This window comes from Scyliorhinus torazame, chromosome 26 (genome assembly GCF_047496885.1).
Source record: "Scyliorhinus torazame isolate Kashiwa2021f chromosome 26, sScyTor2.1, whole genome shotgun sequence".
In the NCBI taxonomy this organism is placed as follows: Eukaryota; Metazoa; Chordata; class Chondrichthyes; order Carcharhiniformes; family Scyliorhinidae; genus Scyliorhinus; species Scyliorhinus torazame.
Window position 1 is genome coordinate 44299617 of NC_092732.1, and position 24356 is coordinate 44323972.

The 24356-nt window shown below is 52.4% G+C and overlaps 1 protein-coding gene across 1 annotated transcript in view; it reads left to right on the top strand.

The window, feature by feature from the left end:
• The first annotated feature begins 1656 nt into the window (after positions 1-1656).
• Positions 1657-24356, top strand: part of LOC140402899 (uncharacterized) — a 29228-nt gene continuing 6528 nt past the window's right edge. Inside the window, exons 1-7 of the mRNA XM_072490527.1 lie at positions 1657-1765; positions 1858-3424; positions 3533-4349; positions 7201-7274; positions 8150-8286; positions 14439-14578; positions 15910-16065. Coding sequence (XP_072346628.1) covers positions 1657-1765; positions 1858-3424; positions 3533-4349; positions 7201-7274; positions 8150-8286; positions 14439-14578; positions 15910-16065 — 3000 coding nt within the window. The remainder of the gene's footprint in view (positions 1766-1857; positions 3425-3532; positions 4350-7200; positions 7275-8149; positions 8287-14438; positions 14579-15909; positions 16066-24356) is intronic.

Here is a 24356-nt window from a genome sequence, read left to right on the forward strand (position 1 = left end):
TGTACGAGGCAAGTTTTTTTTACGCAGAGGGTAGTGGGTGCCTGGAACTCGCTACCGGAGGAGGTGGTGGAAGCAGGGACGATAGTGACATTTAAGGGGCATCTTGACAAATACATGAATAGGATGGGAATAGAGGGATACGGACCCAGGAAGTGTAGAAGATTGTAGTTTAGTCGGGCAGCATGGTCGGCACGGGCTTGGAGGGCCGAAGGGCCTGTTCCTGTGCTGTACTTTGTTCTTTGTACATCGGAAGGTGGGTGTTAAGGATACCTGGTCAACAGTGGCTAAGAGGCCGGACCAGATGTCGTAATGCTTTTAAGTTTTAGCGCAGTGCGGAAAGATCGATTCATTCCAGGAGTGATAATATAAGAAATAGAGTTTGGTTATTTTATAAACAAACTTTATTAAAACAAAAGAAAAGAATATTTAAACTTTTAAACTGCAAGCTGAACGCTAACAGATTACATGCATGTTTCTTAACCTTAACACAGGAGTCCCCATTAAACGACACTGTACATGAAAATGCAGCTCTTGTTCCACTTACACAGACAGACAAAGGCAATACTTACATTTACAAAGCACTTTATTTCTGGTCGGGCCATTTCTTCAGAATCTTTTTTTCAAGTCTGACTCGGTGGCAACGTTCACCCTGGTTGATTTCCACAGCCTTCTTTCTGTAACTGTTCCAAACAGCGTTCCTTGTCTCTCTCTCTCTCTCTCTAGCTCCGCCCATCCTCCCTCAAACACAGGTTCTCCCCTGAGCTGGTCGGACTTGGCTGATCGGCACGGTGGCACAGTGGTTAGCACTGTCGCTTCACAGCTCCAGGGTCCCAGGTTCGATTCCCGGCCTGGGTCACTGTCTGTGCGGAGTCTGCACGTTCTCCCCGTGTCTGCGTGGGTTTCCTCCGGGTGCTCCGGTTTCCTCCCACAAGTCCCAAAAGACGTGCTTGTTAGGTAATTTGGACATTCTGAATTCTCCCTCTGTGTACCCGAACAGGCGTCGCAATGTGGAGACTAGGGGCTTTTCACAGTAACTTCATTGCAGTGTTAATGTAAGCCTACTTGTGATGATAAAGATTATTATTATTCTCGTTATCTTGGCTGAATTCTCACTCCTGTTTATACAAAAGAACAGAATTATACCATTCATATAATAATAATCTTTATTATCACAAGTAGGCTTACATTGCAGTGAAATTACTGTGAAAAGTCCCAAGCTGGGAATCGAACCTGGTACCCTGGAGCTGTGAAGCCACAGTGCTAACCACTGTGCTGCCGTGCTCTCCCATATGCAACTAACCTTCCATTGATGGACGAATAGGTTATCTGCCGATGATGGGCTGATGGCTGGTCAAACAACGTTGTCCCGAATGGCAATGGATCCTCGGTGGATCATCTTATCTGAACCGGGACATCCTATGTGTTCCTGGTAACAAAGTTACGTCTCAATGGGATAAGTTAACTCAGGCTGTGGTCGTATCCCTCTAACACTGTTGCTAGCAGTCATTTCCATCAGTCTGTTTAACCCCTAAATTGCCTGCTACATCTTGGACCCCAAGTTCCTAACATCTCCCCACCATGACACAGGGTAAAGACTCAAGTGGGCTTCTTTCACACAGCACTTTACTCGGGTGAGGCAAGAGGGTTGGTGCATCAATGTTGGTTGGCACACTCAGTATTAATGACAGAGCTATTGTGGGGGAGCTCCATCAGCTTTCCATCAGTGTGCGAGAACAGCTTTCTACCAAAGCGGTGGAAGATTCATGTGAACCAGAATCTGCTTTGTTGAAGATTGTTACTCCCCCTTCCCGCCTGTCACTCTCACAATGATGGCTTTTGTTTTTTGGTCTTTTTCAGTGGAAGGGACAAGTCCGACAGTTGTGAACACGGATGGAGATGTTTCATCACCTTCCACAAGTACAGGGGGGATCACATCCTCCACCCCTGTACCACTGGCAAACGGGACATCAGCAACTCCACTGGCAAACGGGACATTGGCGACTCCCCTGGTAAACGGGACCTCTGCCACCCCACTGGCAAACGGGACCTCTGCCACCCCACTGGCAAACGGGACCTCTGCCACCCCACTGTCAAACGGGACCTTGACCACCCCACTGGCAAACGGGACCTCTGCCACCGCACTGGCAAACGGGACCTTGACCAACCCACTGGCAAACGGGACATCGGCAACTCCACTGGCAAACGGGACCTCTGCCACCCCACTGGCAAACGGGACCTTGACCAACCCACTGGCAAATGGGACCTCGGCCACTCCACTGGCAAACGGGACCTCTGCCACCCCACTGGCAAACGGGACCTCTGCCGCCCCACTGTCAAACGGGACCTCTCCCACCCCACTGGCAAACGGGACCTCTGCCACCCCACTGGCAAACGGGACCTTGACCAACCCACTGGCAAACGGGACCTCTCCCACCCCACTGGCAAACGGGACCTCTCCCACCCCACTGGCAAACGGGACCTTGACCAACCCACTGGCAAACGGGACCTCTCCCACCCCACTGGCAAACGGGACCTTGACCACCCCACTGGCAAACGGGACCTCTCCCACCCCACTGGCAAACGGGACCTCTCCCACCCCACTGGCAAACGGGACCTTGACCAACCCACTGGCAAACGGGACCTCTCCCACCCCACTGGCAAACGGGACCTTGACCACCCCACTGGCAAACGGGACCTTGACCAACCCACTGGCAAACGGGACCTTGACCACCCCACTGGCAAACGGGACCTTGACCACCCCACTGGCAAACGGGACCTTGACCACCCCACTGGCAAACGGGACCTCTCCCACCCCACTGGCAAACGGGACCTTGACCAACCCACTGTCAAACGGGACCTCTGCCACCGCACTGGCAAACGGGACCTCTGCCACCCCACTGGCAAACGGGACCTCTCCCACCCCACTGGCAAACGGGACCTTGACCACCCCACTGGCAAACGGGACCTCTCCCACCCCACTGGCAAACGGGACCTTGACCACCCCACTGGCAAACGGGACCTTGACCACCCCACTGGCAAACGGGACCTCTGCCACCGCACTGGCAAACGGGACCTCTGCCACCCCACTGGCAAACGGGACCTCTCCCACCCCACTGGCAAACGGGACCTTGACCACCCCACTGGCAAACGGGACCTTGACCACCCCACTGGCAAACGGGACCTCTGCCACCCCACTGGCAAACGGGACCTTGACCACCCCACTGGCAAACGGGACCTCTCCCACCCCACTGGCAAACGGGACCTTGACCACCCCACTGGCAAACGGGACCTCTCCCACCCCACTGGCAAACGGGACCTCTTCCACCCCACTGGCAAACGGGACCTCTTCCACCCCACTGGCAAACGGGACCTCTCCCACCGCACTGGCAAACGGGACCTTGACCACCCCACTGGCAAACGGGACCTCTCCCACCCCACTGGCAAACGGGACCTCTCCCACCCCACTGGCAAACGGGACCTCTGCCACCCCACTGGCAAACGGGACCTCTCCCACCCCACTGGCAAACGGGACCTCTTCCACCGCACTGGCAAACGGGACCTCTTCCACCGCACTGGCAAACGGGACCTCTGCCACCCCACTGGCAAACGGGACCTCTGCCACCCCACTGGCAAACGGGACCTCTTCCACCCCACTGGCAAACGGGACCTCGACTCCTCCTCCAATGAGCAACAGCACCTATTCGCCGCCCGGGAACAGCAGCACGCCTGCCCCACTGGTCACTGGTTCAGCTGTAACAAGTAACCCCACACTGTTCTCGACCGCAGCCGCCACTGGCGTGACAACTGAAGTGAATTCAACTGCACACTCGTACTCTACAACTGGTGCCGTGTCACCGGACAATACAAGGACGACGATGAACGGGACAACCAGTTCTAGTTCGATGGCTCAGTCCACAACCTCTTCGCCGATGGCTTCTACAACTGTTTCTAACGCGACCGGTGCAACTTCCACCAAGATAACGACAGCGACCCCGAGCACCGCGACTGTCACGCCAACACCAACTCCTGTGACAAACTCCACCGCTTCGGGGGCGGCCGTCACAACGCGGGCTACCGCGCCAACGTCCGCCAACGCCAGCCTTGGTCTGACTACTACATCTGGCAGCACGGCCAATAACATGTCCACCAGCAGCATGCTGTCGAGCGACGCCACGGGGTCCACTGTGCCACCAACCATGAGGACCACCAGCAAGGCGCCGATTACCATCTCAGCCCCGGCTTTAAACTTCAATGTGACTTTCAGAATCGTCAACAAGAATTTCAGTCGAACCCTGACAGACAGATCCTCTTCAGAGTTCAAGAAGCTGCGCGACGAAGTGATCAAAGCAGTAAGTCTAATAGTATCAACATTGAAAATGCATGTGCTGATTAACACACACTACATCTTCCAGCCCTCGTGCTCCCCAACCTGCTTCCATAATCCCCAACTTAATGGGTGAAAATATCTGTTCCCAAGCGGAAATACTGAGACCGATACACTGGGAAAATCCTCAAAATGTGTAGCAGCAGAGGGAGTAAAATGGGCCTTAATGGCCATGGGACGGGACGGGGAGAATTTGGGAAACTTTCTTAGATCCCTGGTAATCAGGGCAGCACGGCGGGGCGGGGGTTTGCACTGCTGCCTCACGGCGCCGGGGTCCCGGGTTCGATCCCGGCCCCGGGTCACTGCCCGTGTGGAGTTTGCACATTCTCCCCGTGTCTGCGTGGGTCTCGCCCCCACAGCCCACAGATGTGCAGGGTAGGTGGATTGGCCGCGCTAAATCGCCCCTTAATTGGGGGCGAACAATGAATCGGGTACTTTATTTTGAAAAACAATTTGAAAACCCTCCTCCTGGTAATCTGTGCTGAGAAGTGTTTGCGCGAGGACACGGCATCAGAATCAGCTGCCATTTTTGCAATGGTTAAGTAGCTCGTCGACACCCTGTTTAGGCGAGAAAGGAGGGAGCTGCATTCAGCAGGAAGTGGAATCGAGAGGGAAAGAATTCTCCGGGGAAAGTTGCCAGCCGTCACTTTGGTTTTCAATTGGATAATTGATTTGGCCGCCATACAACCTCTTCTCTCAATCTAGCGATGTCTCTGAAAGACCTCATAGCTGTGGCCAACCTTTGCAATCAGCTGGAGCGCACGAGGTTTCGCAGGTCCGGGCGCCAGGGTAGCACAGCGGTTAGCACCGCCGCATCGCGGCTCCAGGGTCCCGGGTTCGATTCCCGGCCCGGGTCACTGCCTGTGCGGCGTCTGCGCGTTCTCCCCCGTGTCTGCGTGGGTTTGTTCCGGGCGCTCCGGTTTCCTCCCACATGTCCCGAAAGACGTGCTGTTGGGTGGACTGGCCGTGATAAATTGCCCCTTAGTGTCCAGAAAAAAGGGTCAGGTGGGGTTACTGGGTGGGGGGGGCTTACGTAGGGTGCTCTTTCCAAGAGCCGGTGCAGACTCGATGGGCCGAATGGCCTCCTTCGGCACTGTAAATTCTATGAAATCTAGTTTTTGTTGCCACCTTTTAGCCGGAAGATAAAGGAGGCATCCACCCTGACTGGATTTAAAGTGCCTGATTCTCGAGATGTTGAATGAAGCAGATCACGGAGCAGGAGCAATGAGCTTGGTTCTTACTCCATTATGTATGCTTAACCCTGAACTCTCTGCTTGCTCTGCGCGCGCGTGTGTGTGTGTGTGTGTGTGTGTGTGTGTGTGTGTGTCCATTCTTGGCTAGGGGCACAACATCGCTCCCCAAAATATTTCTGTGAATGAGCAGCCATTGCTGCGGCAAACTGTAGATCCGATAGAAGCCTCTCGCTGCTGTGACAGGTATTGTGGGACTAGCGCCTGCGCCGAATCAGTGAGGGGCGCGACATTTTAAATCCTGGAATCAGTGAGGGGCGCGACATTTTAAATCCTGGAATCAGTGAGGGGCGCGACATTTTAAATCCTGCAATCAGTGAGGGGTGCGACATTTTAAATCCTGCAATCACAGCTGTGCATCTCCCATTTGCAACATTTCTGTTTCGTGGATGCCGTTTGCTATCAGCAGAGAGTGGGATCCGCATCAGGGCACTTTCAGGTAAGCCCACTCCACTGAAGGCCTGATTCACCTCTTGCCTGAATCAAGGGTCCACTGGAATACATTAAATTTGGAAGCAGTTGGCGGTGAGAGAGAGAAGGGAAGCAGCGATCGCTGGTGGTGACAGAACGGAATGAAGGAAGATCCAGATGTTTGGGATTGTATTTTTTTAGTTATTCATTTACCCAGCATTTATTGCCCATCCCTAGTTGCCGTCAGAAGGTGGTGGTGAGCTGCCTTCCTGCACCGCTGTAGTCCCCGAGGTGGAGGTGTCGTGTTGGGCGCTCTGGATCCGTGGAGCACATACAGGCCACCAACACTTAAAATAGTGCAACACTATTTTATTTAAGTCAGAAACTGTTGAACATACTTTCACTAACGATGTTAGATTGAACTAAAGACCTATGCCTTGTCCTAACCAGTCTATGCACTCAGCACATGGTGAAGATGTGTGCTGCAGGCTGTGAGCTCTGTCCTTGTAGGAGGCTGCATCCCGAATGAGCGGGAACTCTGATGCCCCCTGTCTTTATAGTGCGTGTGCTCTAACTGGTGATTGGCTGCGATGTTGTGTGTGTTGATTGGTCCCGCTGTGTGTCCATCAGTGTGTGTTGCACCATGATATACTGCTGTATATTATGACCGTAGGTACACCCACTGTGCTGTTAGGGAGGGAGTTCCAGGATGTTGCCCCAGCGACTGTGAAGGCACGGCCGATAGATTTCCGAATCAGGGTGGTGAGTGACTTGGAGGGGAACCTCCTGTTGGTGGGGTTCCCAGGTATCTGCTGCTCTTGCCCTCCTAGATGGCAGTGGTCGTGGGTTTGGAAGGTGCTGTCTAAGGGACCTTGGTGAGTTACTGCAGTGCATCTCGTAGCTGGTGCACACGGCTGTCACTGTGCGTCAGTGGTGGAGGGAGTGAAGGTTTGTGGAAGGAGGAACAATCAAACGGCTGCTTTGTCCTGGATGGTGTCGAGCTTCTCGAGTGTTGATGGAGCTGCGCTCATCCAGGCAAGTGGAGAGCTGAGGATGTTGGAGGGGGGGAAGTATTTGGGGCACAGATAATAGGAAATTGTTGGGGCTTTATTTCCATTCCATCGAATCATGCATTTTAAAAATGTATTTTTGCAGCTGGAAGAAGCTTATAATTGTTCTACATGCCCCCTCGGCTCATCGTACGAAGGCTCAGAGGTTGTACGATTCAGGTAAGCCGTTCGTTCTCTGTGACAGCTGATGATGTGGCACGAGGGACAACCACAAGCGCAGAAATAACACTGTCCCTTCAGTGTTGCAGCCCTGGCAAAATCTCGACCGAGAATACGTCGTTGTGTGTCCCAAAGTGACAGCAGTGTCAATTTTGTGAGGTCAGCTAAATTGAACAATCAGTTCGCAAATTAAATCTCAGCAAAGCTTTTAGTTTTACGCTGGGGTTTTTCTCCTAGTCGGGGGGCAGGAGGTTGTGGCTGCCACCTCGAATTTAAAGAGGTGCGGCTCCACACAAGAGCAAATATCCTTTCAACTTTTATAATTGCTCAAAGTGAAGTTCACGGTCTGGATTCTCTGAAAATGGGACTCCGCCCCCCACGCCGGCGTAAAAACGTTGGCGTTTCATTCCCGATGTCCTGATAAAAAAGATCACCCAATTCACTCACCTGCCAGGGGCTAGCATGGCCGACCCGAACCGCGGAGGCTGCTGCAAAATGTAGGCCCCCCCCCCCGCCCGATCGGCCGGGCGCCCGGAGGTCGGTCCGGACCGATCTGCCCATAAGGTCCGATTTTCCCCCCCCCCCCCCCCAACCAGGGCGGCCGCGGACTGAGACCGCAGAGCCAGGCAAGCGTCCCGGATGGCAATAGGCAATATTTTAAAAAAGGATTCTTACTGAAGTCATCGGCCCCTGTTTCGGGATCACCGTCAGTCCAAAGATGCTCATTGGGTTGTTCCTGTGCCCTGACACAGACCAACTAACTCAGCATAGTTCAGAGTTCACAGGAGGGCTTTTCTAGCCTAATGCGTCCGATGTCTTTGAAGCAGTTTCGTAATGGATGGTTTGTGATGAATTGTTTTGTTTGTTCCGTTAAGTGAAGGGTCGGTTGTCGCTGAAACTAAATCTACCTTCAAGACGGACAGTAACGCAAACGCCGAGCAAGTTAAGGAACAGTTTAATAATGCTCTGAAGGACAATACAATCAACAGTCTGAGGGTCAAAGATTTAAAAGGTAGTGCTATTTGCCGATGTGTAGGAAGGTTGGGACAAGAGGTGGGACCAACACGGTGCAGGCTGGTAATTGGTGTTCCATGATGGGCTGAGGAGAGACGTTGCAGAAAAGGGAGGTTTTGTTGCTCTTCCCCAGCCTACGGCAAAACCTCACAGTTTAGGCTCCCACATGAAGACCAATCAGTTGGACAAGGCCCTCGAGCAGCCATCCTTTATAGAACAGCGTTGTGGCTAATTCAGGAGGGAAGCACTGGATAAGGAATCATGTTTGCAGGACGGAGGAGATTATGAAGGGGATAGACAAAAATAAAATTTGGGAAGCCAGGCTTTTAATTAGAGACTAGACACAATTTTTAAAAATGCATTTTATTACATATGTGTATCAAACACGCCGGGAAACTTACTTCCCAACAATCAACTAGTCTGTACAGACTTTCCCCCTTTTTCACCCCCCCCCCCCCCCCTGCGCTGAACAGCCCCTCAAACGCGGTCACAAACATCCCCCACCTTTCCTCAAACCCCTCTGAAGAGCCCCTTAACTCATACTTTATCTTCTCCAATTGCAGGAAGCCGTACAGGTCACCCAACCAAGCCGCTACCCCCCGGTGGCGATGCCGACCGCCACTCCAGTAAAATTCGCCGCCGTGCAATCAGAGAGGCGAAGGCCACGACATCGGCCTTCCTCCTCTCCATGAGCTCCGGCTTCTCTGAAACCCCAAATATCGCCACCAAAGGGTCCGGGTCCACAACCTCCTCCACTAACCTGGCTAAGACCGCCAACACTCCCGCCCAGAATCTTCCCAATTCTTCGTAACGCCAAAACATGTGCGCGCGATCCGCTGGCTCCCGCCCCCACCTCTCTCACTCATCTGCTACCCCCTGAAAGAACCCACTCATTTTCGCCCGAGTCATATGCACCCTGTGCACCACCTTAAACTGTATCAGGCTCATCCTTGCACAAGAGGAGGTCCCGTTTACCCTTTGCAGTGCCTCACTCCATACTCCCCAATTGATCTCCATTCCCAACTGCGCTTCCCATTTCTCCTTGATCTTCACCACCCGCTCGCCTCCCTGCTCCCCCAGTCACTTGTATATATCCCCAATTCTTCCCTCCCCTTCCACATCTGGAAGCAGCAGTCGCTCGAGCAGGGTGTATCCCGGCAACCTAGGGAACCCCCACCAGAACTTTCGCACAAAGACCCTAACCTGCAGATACCTGAACTCACTCCGCCTCGGCAGCGCTACCCTCTCCCTTAGCTGCTCCAGACTGGCGAACCCTTCCTCCAAATACAGATCCCTCACCCTGACCAACCCCGCTTCCCTCCACCTCCTGTATACACTATCCACCACCCCCAGTTCATGATTCTTGCACAGCGCATTAGCACCGACATCCCTTCCACCCCAAAATGCCTCCTCAACTGATTCCATATCTTCACCGTGGACTGCACCACTGGGCTCCCCGAATACCTACTCGGAGCCATTGGCAACGCTGCCGTCACCATAGATGTAGTTACTCCGAAGAATAAAGATAGATGGGTGACGGTGCGAGGGGCTGGGAGGAAGCAGTCAGTGCAGGGATCCCCTGTGGTCGTTCCCCTTAGTAACAAGTATACCGCTTTGGATACTGTTGGGGGGGGGGACACTTACCAGGGGTAAGCCATGGGGTACAGGTCTCTGGCACAGAGTCTGTCCCTGTTGCTCAGAAGGGAAGGGGGGAGAGGAGTAGAGCATTAGTCATTGGAGACTCCATAGTTAGGGGGATAGATAGGAGATTCTGTGGGAACGAGAGAGGCTCGCGGTTGATATGTTGCCTCCCAGGTGCCAGGGTCCGCGATGTCTCGGATCGTGTTTTCGGGATCCTTAAGGGGGAGGGGGAGCAGCCCCAAGTCGTGGTCCACATAGGTACCAACGACATAGGTAGGAAAAGGGATAGGGATGTAAGGCAGGAATTCAGGGAGCTAGGGTGGAAACTTAGATCTAGGACAAACAGAGTTATTATCTCTGGATTGTTACCCGTGCCACGTGCTAGCGAGACGAGGAATAGTGAGAGAGAGGAGTTGAACGCGTGGCTACAGGGATGGTGCAGGAGGGAGGGTTTCAGATTTCTGGATAATTGGGGCTCATTCTGGGGTCGGTGGAACCTCTACAAACGGGATGGTCTACACCTGGACCAGAGGGGTACCAATATCCTGGGGGGGAAATTTGCTAATGCTCTTCGGGAGGGTTTAAACTAGTTCAGCAGGGGCTTGGGAACCTGAATTGTAGCTCCAGTATACAGGAGGTTGAGAGTAGTGAGGTCTCAAAGTAGTAAGGTTTCAAAGTTGCAGGAGTGTACCGGCAGGCAGGAAGGTGGTTTAAAGTGCGTCTTCTTCAATGCCAGGAGCATCCGGAATAAGGTGGGTGAACTTGCGGCATGGGTTGGTACCTGGGACTTCGATGTTGTGGCCATTTCGGAGACATGGATAGAGCAGGGACAGGAATGGTTGTTGCAGGTGCCGGGGTTTAGATATTTCAGTAAGCTCAGGGAAGGTGGTAAAAGAGGGGGAGGGGTGGCATTGTTAGTCAAGGACAGTATTACGGTGGCAGAAAGGACATTTGATGAAGACTCGTCTACTGAGGTAGTATGGGCTGCGGTTAGAAACAGGAAAGGAGAGGTCACCCTGTTAGGGGTTTTCTATAGGCCTCCGAAAAGTTCCAGAGATGGAGAGGAAAGGATTGCAAAGATGATTCTGGATAGGAGCGAAAGCAACAGGGTAGTTGTTATGGGGGACTTTAACTTTCCAAATATTGACTGGAAACGCTATAGTTCGATAACTTTAGATGGGTCCATTTTTGTCCAATGGGTGCAGGAGGGTTTCCTGACACAGTATGTAGATAGGCCAACGAGAGGCGAGGCCATATTGGATTTGGTACTGGGTAATGGACCAGGACAGGTGTTAGATTTGGAGATAGGTGAGCACTTTGGTGATAGTGACCACAATTCGATTATGTTTACTTTAGTGATGGAAAGGGATAGGTATATACCGCAGGGCAAGAGTTATATCTGGGGGAAAGGCAATTATGATGCGATGAGGCAAGACTTAGGATGCATTGGATGGAGAGGCAAACTGCAGGGGATGGGCACAATGGAAATGTGGAGCTTGTTCAAGGAACAGCTACTGCGTGTCCTTGATAAGTATGTACCTGTCAGGCAGGGAGGAAGTGGTCGAGCAAGGGAACCGTGGTTTACTAAAGCAGTCGAAACACTTGTCAAGAGGAACAAGGAAGGTTATGTAATGATGAGACATGAAGGTTCAGTTAGGGCGCTCGAGAGTTGCAAGTTAGCTAGGAAGGACCTAAAGAGAGAGCTAAGAAGAGCCAGGAGGGGACATGAGAAGTTTTTGGCAGGTAGGATCAAGGATAACCCTAAAGCTTTCTATAGATATGTCAGGAATAAAAGAATGACTAGGGTAAGAGTAGGGCCAGTCAAGGACAGTAGTGGGAAGTTGTGCGTGGAGTCCGAGGAGATAGGAGAGGTGCTAAATGAATATTTTTCGTCAGTATTCACATAAGAAAAAGACAATGTTATCGAGGAGAATACTGAGATTCAGGCTACTAGACTAGAAGGGCTTGAGGTTCATAAGGAGGAGGTGTTAGCAATTCTGGAAAGTGTGAAAATAGATAAGTCCCCTGGGCCGGATGGGATTTATCCTAGGATTCTCTGGGAAGCTGGGGAGGAGATTGCTGAGCCTTTGGCTTTGATCTTTACGTCATCTTTGTCTACAGGAATAGTGCCAGAAGACTGGAGGATAGCAAATGAAATGAAATGAAATGAATGAATGAATGAAAATCGCTTATTGTCACAAGTCGGCTTCAATGAAGTTACTGTGAAAAGCCCCTAGTCGCCACATTCCGGCGCCTGTTCGGGGAGGCTGTTAGGGGAATTGAACCGTGCTGCTGGCCCAATTCCCGTAACTGTTGTCCCCTTGTTCAAGAAGGGGAGTAGAGACAACCCCGGTAACTATAGACCAGTGAGCCTTACTTCTGTTGTGGGCAAAGTCTTGGAAAGGTTTATAAGAGATAGGATGTATAATCATCTGGAAAGGAATAATTTGATTAGACATAGTCAATACGGTTTTGCGAAGGGTAGGTTGTGCCTCACAAACGTCATTGAGTTCTTTGAGAAGGTGACCAAACAGGTGGATGAGGGTAAAGCAGTTGATGTGGTGTATATGGATTTCAGTAAAGCGTTTGATAAGATTCCCCACGGTAGGCTACTGCAGAAAATACGGAGGCATGGGAGAAGACAAAGGGTGGTGATTGATGGGAAATGTTCAGACTGGAGTCCAGTTACTAGTGGTGTACCACAAGGATCTGTTTTGGGGCCACTGCTGTTTGTCATTTTTATAAATGACCTGGAGGAGGGCGTAGAAGGATGGGTGAGTAAATTTGCAGATGACACTAAAGTCGGTGGAGTTGTGGACAGTGCGGAAGGATGTTACAAGTTACAGAGGGACATAGATAAGCTGCAGCGCTGGGCTGGGAGGTGGCAAATGGAGTTTAATGCAGGAAAGTGTGAGGTGATCCATTTTGGAAGGAATAACAGGAAGACAGAGTACTGGGCTAATGGTAAGATTCTTGGCAGTGTGGATGAGCAGAGAGATCTCGGTGTCCATGTACATAGATCCTTGAAAGTTGCCACTCAGGTTGAGAGGGTTGTTAAGAAGGCGTATGGTGTGTTAGCTTTTATTGGTAGAGGGGATTGAGTTTCGGAGCCATGAGGTCATGTTGCAGCTGAACAAAACTCTGGTGCGGCCGCATTTGGAGTATTGCGTGCAATTCTGGTCGCTGCATTATAGGAAGGATGTGGAAGCATTGGAAAGGGTGCAGAGGAGATTTACCAGAATGTTGCCTGGTATGGAGGGAAGATCTTATGAGGAAAGGCTGAGGGACTTGAGGCTGTTTTCGTTAGAGAGAAGAAGGTTAAGAGGTGACTTAATTGAGGCATACAAGATGATCAGAGGATTGGATAGGGTGGACAGTGAGAGCCTTTTTCCTCGGATGGTGATGTCTAGCATGAGGGGACATAGCTTTAAATTGAGGGGAGATAGATATAGGACAGATGTCAGAGGTAGGTTCTTTACTCAGAGAGTAGTAAGGGCGTGGAATGCCCTGCCTGCAACAGTAGTGGACTCGCCAACACTAAGGGCATTCAGATGGTCATTGGATAGACATATGGACGATAAGGGAATAGTGTAGATGGGCTTTAGAGTGGTTTCACAGGTCGGCGCAACATCGAGGGCCGAAGGGCCTGTACTGCGCTGTAATGTTCTATGTTCTATGGCCCTCAACCTAGACCTCTTTCAAGATTCCTCCTCCATCCTAACTCACTCTACCCCTTCTCCTTAGAGACATAAAGCCATGGAAGATAGGAGCAGGAGGAGGCCTTTTGGCCCTTCGAGCCCGCTCCGCCATTCATCACCATCATGGCTGACCATCCAACTCAATAGCCTAATCCTGCTTTCTCCCCATAGCCTTTGATCCCATTCTCCCCAAGTGCTATATCCAGCCGCCTCTTGAATAGATTCACTGTTTTATTGACTCGTGGATCCATGTGAAGTATTCAGCAGGGGTTATATTGAGTCCTGATTGAGCAGGAAATATGGGTGCATGGCAGGAAAAAGGTGAAAGTCCCATTTGGGTCTCTAAAATAGGGGGCGGGATTCTCTCATCCCGCAGCAGAGTGTCCGCGCCACCGTAAACGGCGTCGCGTGAACCGGCCACTGCCGGGAGTAATTCTGGTGCCTCCAGGGGGCCAGCACGGCGCTGGGGTGGTTCAGCCGCCGATCCCGGCGCGGACCGGGGGCCGCGGGATCCGCACGGGCGCAGTGGTTGGGGTGCCAAAAAGGACATGCGCAGCGGCCTCATTCAACGCGCCGGCCCCAACGCAACGTGGCGCAGGGCTACAGGGGCCGGCGCGTAGGAAAGGAGGCCGCCCGCTGCGGCGTGGACCGAGCGTGGGGATTCTCCGGCCCGGCCCCGGGCTGAGAGAATCCCGCCCAGGGTGTGGCTGTCTGACCATTTCTCATTCGTGTAAATCCTCTCATTGGCGAATGAAAGTGAAATTTCAGAGGGAAGACCGTGCTCTTTATTTATCGTAACTTCTTTGTTTAGTGAATGAGATACTATCCGGCTCCGCTACAACCACAGCAACCACAACCTCTCGGGCTCCTCTCGTCCCCGGCTGGGGCATTGCTCTTCTCGTTCTTGCCTGCGTCATCCTCCTGATCGTCATCATCATCTTGCTCCTCATTGTAAGTCCTCAATGGTTTTCGTCTGTACTGTACCCATTGATAATCCTCCCCTTGCAGGTTGTACAGTCCTGATTAATGAGGTGGACCTTCCACTGCCTCCTACAAATCCCCTCCATGGGGACCCTGGACAAGCTTGAAATCCGGTTAGGCCAGCGTCACCATCAGCTTTGAGGAGCTTGCGGGCATTGGGGGAAATGGTTTGGCCTCCGAAAAGCCAAACTTTACTCTCTCCCTCTTCTCGCTTGAGCTTGCTCACTGGGGTAAGAGGGAAATGGGACCCCGAACAAATGCAGTCCAACGCGGCATGGTAAGCACAGTGGTTAGCACTGTGGCTTCACAGCGCCAGGGTCCCAGGTTCGATTCCCCGCTGGGTCACCGTCTGTGCGGAGGCTGCACGTCCTCCCCGTGTCTGCGTGGGTTTCCTCCGGGTGCTCCGGTTTCCTCCCGGATTCATTGCCAGGTGAATTGGGCACGAGTAAAGATGATTATTATAAAGGGACACAACGTGAATATGGCAGTTTCAACTCAAGCTGAATTTCAAGAACATGCACATTCTGATTATGTTTTGTGTTGGTCAGGCCCCGAGACAGACAACTTGGTGCGTCCTTAAGACTGGTGTGTGAGGGCAGCACGGTGGTGCAGTGGTTAGCACTGCTGCCTCACGGCACCGAGGTCCCAGGTCCCATAAGACATAAGAGCAGAATTCGACCACTCGGCCCATCGAGTCTGCTCCGCCAGTCAATCATGGCTGATATTTTTCTCAACCCCATTCTCCTGCCTTCTCCCCATAACCCCTGATCCCTTATTAATCAAGAACCTATCTATCTCTATAAGGTTCGATCCCGGCTCTGGGTCACTGTCCGTGTGGAGTTTGCACATTCTCCCCGTGTCTGCGTGGGTTTCACCCCCACAACCCAAGGATGTGCAGGGTGGGTGGATTGGCTAAATTGCCCCTTAATTGGAAACAATGAATTGGGTACTCTAAATTTACGTTTAAAAAAAAGACTGGTGTGTGGCTGAAGGGTCAGGAATTGAAATCCAAACGTCTGATCTACGATTTGCCTGCAAGATCTTCCCCAGGCTTTATTTAAGAGAAGCCTTTGTCAGGTTGTTAGGTCTACGCTAACAGATGTGTTCTATATCCCTGGGGAGAAGCTTGTGAAATCCAGCCACATGTTTTTCCATTTCAACATTTGTTTTGTGATTTTTGCAAATTATAAATAAGAATTTGTCAACTTTTTTCCTGGTTATTACAACCCTTGTTTGTTTGGTAGAACTAACTCATTTTTCATTTTGCAACCTCTACCGTACCCTCCCCTCCCTCCCTCCAGATCATCTACGTGTGCCGTCGCAGGAGCAAGGGGCAGCTCGAATTGCTCGGGTCCCGGGGATCGTACTATCCAATGGCGGATCGGAGCGATTACCCGCAGTACACAACTCATACCAGGTTCACATCACCCAATGGGAAGCAAAATTCCTACAACCAGGTAGGGTAATCTGATTTAACGGAAAACCTGATTTAATCCTCGAGCTCGGGGAGACTTGGCTCTGAATTCTTTGTAAAGATGGAGAGGGTCTCTCTGACTTCCAAGCCTGTGCCAATCACGTGCCCTATCTAGACCAATCGCCTGTATCCTTCTATACCCCGTCTGTTCATGTGCCTATCCAAATAAGTCTTAAAGGTCTAATGTATTTGCCTCAACCACCTCACTGGGCAGTGGCATTCCAGGCCACCACCACCCTCTGTGTAAAAAAACTTCCCCCGCACATGGAAATGTAAATCGCTTATTGTCACAAGTAGGCTTCAAATGAAGTTACTGTGGAAAGCCCCTAGTCGCCACATTCCGGCGCGGCTGTTACGGGAATTGAACCGTGCTGCTGGCCTGCCTTGGTCCGCTTTCAAAGCCAGCGATTTAGCCCTGTGCTAAACAGCCCCTGAACATCTCCACTGAACCTTTCCCCCCCTCACCTTCAACCTGTGCCCCCTTGTAATTGTCATTTCCGCCCTGGGAAAAAGCCTCCAACTGTTCACCCTATCTATACCCCCAATAATTTTATAAACTTCTATCAGGTCGCCCCTCAGCCTCCGTCTCTCCGGGGAGAACAATCCCAGTTTATTCAATCTCTCCTCATAGCTAATACCCTCCATACCAGGCAACATCCTGGTAAACCTTTTCTGTACTCTCTCCAAAGCCCCCATGTCCTTCTGGTAGTGCGGGACCCCAAAATTGGACACAGTATTCCAAATGTGGCCGAACCAACATTCTATATAATAAACATAATTTTCGAGCTTTTATACTCGATACCCCGTCCTATGAAGGCAAGCATGTCATACGCTTTCTTTACCATCATTTCCACCTGTGCTACCACTTTTAAGGATCTGTGGACCTGCACGCCCAGATCTCTCTGTGTCTCTGCTCCTGATGGTTCTGCCATTTATTGTATGGCCCCCACCTGAATTGGATCTACCAAAATGCATCGCCTCGCATTTGTCCGGGTTAAACTCCATCTGCCATTTCTCTGCCCAATTTTGCAGCCTATCTATATCCTGTTGTATTCTCGGACAATCTTCATCACTATCCGCAGCTCCTGCAATCTTAGTGTCATCCGCAAACTTGCTAATCATTCCCGCTACGTTTTCCTCCAAGTCATTTATATATATATTACAAAGAGCAGAGGTCCCAGAACTGATCCCTGCGGAACACCACTAGTTACAGACCTCCATTCGGAAAAACACTCTTGCACTGCTACCCTCTGTCTTCTATGGCCCAGCCAGTTCTGGATCCATCCAGCTAGCTCACCCCTGACCCTGTGTGATGTAATCTTTTGCATCAACCTGCCATGAGGGTTAGGTGCCCTTGGGACGGCTCAGGTGATCCTTGGGAAAAATCAAGCATTCGGGATTGTTCGAAGATATGAATGTGGGGGAAAAGTGTGTAAGCTCATTGAATGGGTTTTTACGAATGGGTTTTTAAAATGACAAAGTTATCAATAGACACTTAGAGCTTTATTTTATTTCATCACACTATGGATCCTGAGGTCGGCCCATGGTGGACACTGGCATTGAGGGTGTAAGGGCAAAGGGTGGAGGCGCATGGGCTGGGATTGGGATTATGAAGGTCATGGGAGTGGGTACAGGGGAATGGGTTAGCATGGAGAGATGGTGAGGCATGAAGTGGCTCGTGTTGGTATGGATGGGACATGGGGAGTGTGCAGTGGGGGGGAGGGGAGGAGTGAGGGGCGAGTGCTGCATTATTTTTTTTTAGCAGCTGGAATAAAGTCCCAGAGTACCGAGGGAGGCCAATCGTACAATCATAGAATTTACAGTGCAGAAGGAGGCCATTCGGCCCATCGAGTCTGCACCAGCTCTTGGAAAGAGCACCCCACCCAAACTCAACACCTCCGCCCCATCCCCACACCTCCACCCTATCCCCGTAACCGCACCCAACCTTTTTTGGACACTAAGGGCAATTTATCATTGGCCAATTCACCTAACAGCACATCTTTGGACTTTGTGGGAGGAAACCGGAGCGCCCGGAGGAAACCCACGCAGATACGGGCAGACTCTGCACAGACAGTGACCCAGCGGGGAATCGAACCCGGGACCCTGGAGCTAGTCGTCCGGCGAAGTCCTTTCACGCCGGCTGGTGGAGCGGAAACCACTCCGACGCGGTCCGAGCCCCTCAAGGTGAGGGCTTGGCCCCTCAAGGTCCGCACCTTTGGGACGGCCCGACGCCGGAGTGATCAGTGCCGTTTTTGCCGCCGGGTAGCGGACATCATCGCCAGTCTGCAGAGAATCCCGCCCCAGTTTTCAAAAAGCGGCTGAAATATGTTCCTCATAAACATCTTCATTGAAAGTTGATTTGGAAAATCCTTGAATAAAGGTACAATTGGGATTCTGTCCTGCCACACCCGGGGGTGTTGGTGAGGCCTGGTGAGGTTCGGCCCTCTTTCTGAGCCCACAATTTATCAAAGTTACCAAAGGCCCACCATTGCCATCCCAGCCTGTGAGCTTCGTGACCCAGAGGACCCCGTTGTTCCGTCCTTAAAGCTCACAGCCATTGTGGGAGCGAGCGAGTGGAATGTTTCATGAGGAGGAGACAGTACGGTGTAGCTCTGTGATGGAGGGGCTCTGATAACCTGTGCTCTGTCTGAGTCGCTGTGAAGGTATGTGCAAACAGCCTACCACATGCCTGTCTGCTGAGCTCAGTTTGATAAATTGGGTGGGGAGTGGCTACCACACTATTGACAAGAGAACTGAAGGTGAAACAGGATTAAATACCTTGACCCTGAAACCTATACACTGAGCCGACTCCCAAGGGGTGAATTTGGTGCATTGAGATTTCCTGATAACAGTGCCTCAGGGAGGTAATTATAAGCTTCCCATATTGAGGGTGTCACTGGGAGATAACTGTACTACGGGAGGATGCCAGTGTGGAATGAACTTGTGTGGATCAAGTCTAAAACTGGTCGGAGGACATGGAAAGGGGAAAGTGCGGTAAAAGCAATATGTCAGAATTTAAAGGAATAGTTCTGGGGGGGTGGGTGGTGCGGGTAGAGCCGGCCTTGACTGCCCATCCTGAGTTGGCCAGATGGTGGCCCGGAGCCGCAATGGTGGAAATCGCGACATAAAAAAGATGATGATGGAAATGCACAGCTGTTGGTCAGCATGCAAAAGAAAACATAGGAATGTAGGCGCAGGAGTAGGCCATAGGCCCAGGAGCAGGCCACAGGCCCAGGAGCAGGCCACAGGCCCAGGAGTAGGCCACAGGCCCAGGAGTAGGCCACAGGCCCAGGAGCAGGCCACAGGCCCAGGAGTAGGCCACAGGCCCAGGAGTAGGCCACAGGCCCAGGAGTAGGCCACAGGCTCAGGAGTAGGCCATAGGTGCAGGAGTAGGCCACAGCCCAGGGGTAGGCCGTAGGCCCAGGAGTAGGCCATAGGCCCAGGAGTAGGCCATAGGCCCAGGAGTAGACCATATGCCCAGGAGTAGGCCATAGGCCCAGGAATAGGCCATAGGCCCAGGAGTAGACCATATGCCCAGGAGTAGGCCATAGGTCCAGGAGTAGACCGTAGGTCCAGGAGTAGGCCATAGGTCCAGGAGTAGACCATATGCCCAGGAGTAGGCCATAGGTCCAGGAGTAGGCCATAGGCCCAGGAGTAGACCATATGCACAGGAGTAGGCCATAGGTCCAGGAGTAGGCCATAGGTCCAGGAGTAGGCCATAGGTCCAGGAGTAGGCCATATGCCCAGGAGTAGGCCATAGGCCCAGGAGTAGGCCACAGGCCCAGGAGGAGGCCATAGGCCCAGGAGTAGGCCATAGGCCCAGGAGGAGGCCATAGGCCCGGGAGTAGGCCACAGGCCCAGGAGTAGGCCATAGGCCCGGGAGTAGGCCACAGGCCCAGGAGGAGGCCATAGCCCAGGAGTCACTTTAGAACAAAATTACTTTGAACCATCCCTCTGCGCCTGTCATCGCCCCTCTGGAGAACAGGGGGGCAGCCGATCCAGACCACTTGCCGACGTGGCGAGAGAAAGCTCCTTGCACCCAGGTTTTCTGGAGCCAGTAGGTGCTGCTTTTGCCCGCGGGCTGCCTCTGTTTGTACAACAGGTTCCTCCACTGGGACTGACTCTGTGTTGTTTGTGCTACTCTCTTTTTCTGTTTACAGTCACAAGCCTCTGATGAGGTCACCAGGGCATTTTAGCACCTGCATTTTGAGGTTGTTCCATTTGTTTTGTTTCCCCTGTTCGATCAGGAGGTAGCTGCATTTAATCTGTCTGTCTTCCACCATTGGCTCTCGGCCAAAACGTCAGTCTGACGCTTGGCTATTGCTTCGGACTCAGTTGAGTTTTAGGGTGTTCGCCTGTCATAAGACCGTAAGACAGAGGAGCAGAATTAGGCCACTCGGCCCATCGAGTCTGCTCCGCCATTCAATCATGGCTGATATTTTCTCATCCCCATTCTCCTGCCTTCTGCCCATAACCCCTGATCCCTTATTAATCAAGAACCTATCGATCTCTGTCTTAAAGACACTCAGTGATTTGGCCTCCACAGCCTTCTGCGGCAAAGAGTTCCACAGATTCACCACCCTCCGGCTGAAGAAATTCCTCCTCATCTCTGTTTTAAAGGATCGTCCCTTTAGTCTGAGATGGTGTCCTCTGCTTCTAGTCTCTCCTACAAGTGGAAACATCCTCTCCGCGTCCACTCTATCCAGGCCTCGCAGTATCCTGTAAGTTTCAATAAGATCCCCCCTCGTCCTTCTAAACTCCAACGAGTACAGACCCAGAGTCCTCGACCGTTCCTCGTACGACAGGTTCTTCATTCCAGGGATCGTTCTTGTGAACCTCCTCTGGACCCTTTCCAAGGCCAGCACATCCTTCCTTAGATACGGGGCCCAAAACTGCTCACAATGCTCCAAATGGGGTCTGACCAGAGCCTTATACAGCCTCAGAGGTACATCCCTGGTCTTGTATTCTAGCCCTCTCGACATGAATGCTAACATTGCATTTGCCTTCTTAACTGCCGACTGAACCTGCTCGTTAACCTGAAGAGAATCGTGAACAAGGACTCCCAAGTCCCTTTGTGCTCCTGATTTCCGCAGCATTTTCCCATTTAGAAAATAGTCTGTGTCTAAATTCCTCCTTCCAAAGTGCATAACCTCACATTTTCCCACATTGTATTCCATTTGCCACTTCATTGCCCGCTCTCCGAGCCTGTCCAAATCCTCCTGCAGCCCCCTTGCTTCCCCAATACTACCCGTCCCTCTACAGATCTTTGTATCATCTGCAGAAGTTTAACATATATTTTTACTTCATTTTTCCGATCAATGGGGCAATTTAGTGTGGCCGATCCACCTACCCGGCACATCTATAAGACCATAAGACATAGGAGCGGAAGGCCATTCGGCCCATCGAGTCCACTCCACCATTCAATCATGGCTGATTTCAACTCCATTTACCCGCTCTCCATAGCCCTTAATTCCTCGAGAAATCAAGAATTTATCAACTTCTGTCTTAAAGACACTCAACGTCCCGGCCTCCACCGCCCTCTGTGGCAGTGAATTCCACAGACCCACCACTCTCTGGCTGAAGAAATGTCTCCTCATCTCTGTTCTAAAGTGACTCCCTTTTATTCTAAGGCTGTGCCTCCGGGTCCTAGTCTCCCCTGCTAATGGAAACAACTTCCCTACATCCACCCTATCTAAGCCATTCATTATCTTGTAAGTTTCTATTAGATCTCCCCTCAACCTCCTAAACTCCAATGAATATAATCCCAGGATCCTCAAACGTTCATCGTATGTTAGGCCTACCATTCCTGGGATCATCCGTGTGAATCTATGGTGTGTGTGTGTGTGTGTGTGTGTGTGTGGAGGGGGGGGGGTGGCGGGTGAGGCCCACACAGACACGGGGAGAACGTGCTACGATGTCTCTCAGTAGATCTGGTGCCTTCCCGGAAGAGCCTTCTCCATTTTGGGTGGTCCCAAGTCAGAAACACCCAATAGTCGGCGGGGATGGTTCGAGCGCTTTGTGAAGCTTCGAGGACATCCCAGAAGAATTTCCACTGTCCTCTGGAGAGCCTTTGAAACCACGCTCCAGGAAAAGCAGTTAGCTTCAGGTGTCCGATGTCTGGCTTACACACTACACGTCCCTCCCAGTAGAGCTGGCTTGGAGTGATCAGTACCTCAATGTTGGGCGTGCTAGCTTGGGAGAGAACATGCTGTTCACAGACTAACTTACTTGCCACTGAATTTGGAGGATCTTGTGCAGACGCTGCTAGAGGTACTTCACCAGTTCTTTGAAGTGCCTGCTGTAGGTTATCCCAAATTTCTGAAGCATTCAGGAGCACGTGGGTCGCTGCTCCCTGGGTAAACCAGGAACCCCGGTCTCAAATACTCTTTTTCCCAGTCGACCACAGGGTGAGGAGGCACATTAGAGGCATTGATGAATTTTGTTGTTTGTGTCTGCCTTCATCGAGCTTAAGGCTTTCAAGATATGGGGCGGGGTTCTCCGACCCCCCCCCCCCCGCCGGGTCGGAGAATCGCCGGGGGCTGGCGTGAATCCCGCCCCCGCCGGTTGCCGGATTCTCCAGCACCGGAGATTCGGCGGGGGTGGGAATCGCGCCGGTTGCCGGCCCCCCCCCCCCCCCCCCGGCGATTCTCCGGCCCGGATGAGCCGAAGTCCCGCTGCTGGAATGCCTGTCCCGCCGGCGTGGATTAAACCACCTCTCTTACCGGCGGGACAAGGCGGCGCGGGTGGGCTCCGGCGTCCTGTGGGGGGGGGGCGCGGGGCGATCTGGCCCCGGGGGGTGCCCCCACGGTGGCCTGGCCCGCGATCGGGGCCCACCGATCCGCGGGCGGGCCTGTGCCGTGGGGGCACTCTTTTCCTTCCGCCTTCGCCGTGGTCTCCACCATGGCGGAGGCGGAAGAGACCCCCTCCACTGCGCATGCGCGGGGATGCCGTGAGCGGCCGCTGACGCTCCCGCGCATGCGCCGCTCGGCAAAGTCATTTCCGCGCCAGCTGGCGGGGCACCAAAGGCCTTTCCCGCCAGCTGGCGGGGCGGAAATCAGACCGGCGCCGACCTAGCCCCTCACAGTGAAGGTTCGGCCCCTCAAGATGTGGAGAATTCCGCACCTTTGGGGCGGCGCGATGCCCGACTGATTCGCGCCGTTTTTGGCGCCGGTCGGCGGACATCGCACCGATTGCGGAGAATCCCGACCATGGAAAGCGTTCTACATTTTCTAGGGCGTTGATCTTAATTGATGGGACGGGGGCATTTTGCTGTGGGGGTTGCTGGGAAGAGGACCTTAGTTTTATGTTCTCGTGTTTAGTGGAAAGGCCCATTGTCCCATACGTTTCAGAGAACGAGTAAACGGACACGTGGATTTCTTTTTCTTAATATAAATTTCGGGTACCCAATTATTTTTTTCCAATTCAGGGGCAATTTAGCGCGGCCAATCCACCTACCCGGCACATCTTTGGGTTGTGGGGGGTGAGACCCACACATTGACAGGGAGAATGTGCAAACTCCACACGGGCAGTGACCCAGGGCCGGGATTCGAACCCGGGACCTCGGCGCCGTGAGGCAGCAGTGCTAACCACTGCGCCGCCATGCCGCCATGAGCCCTGGATCTCTGAGCGTGCTCATTCCTGCATCATCTGCAAACCGAATTCTCTGACTGAGGCTGGGGTGGGTTTGGATTGAAGATGGCGCAGAACAGCAGCGAAAGAGGGCACCGTGTCTGCGCTGGCGAAAGAAGAGGAAAAGGCGGCAGGCGGCGCAGTGGTTAGCACTGCTGCCTCACAGCGCCGAGGTCCCGGGTTCGATCCCGGCTCCGGGCCACAGTCCGTGTGGAGTTTGCACATTCTCCCCGTGTCTGCGTGGGTCTCACCCCCACAACCCAAAGGTGTGCAGGGTAGGTGGGTTGGCCCTTAATTGGTAAAAATGAATTGAGTACTCTAAATTTATAAAAAGAAAAGAAAGAAAGAAGAGAAAAAAAGACTCTAGCCGCTCATTTTAATTTTATTTTTCAGAACTTGGTCTGTAGACTTGCCGGAAACTTTGCTCAGAGGTTGAGCAGTTTCCTGCCTGTACACTATGTCCAGGCCTGTGGGAAATTTGCTGGAGGTGAGACACAGGGGGGCGCGATTCTCCACTCCCACGCCGGTTGGGAGAATCGCCTGGGCCGCCAAAATTTCCGGGGACGCCGGTCCGACGCCCTCCCATTTTGGGTGTTTCCGGCGATTCTCCGGCACCCCCACTATTCTCAGGCCCGGATGGGCCGA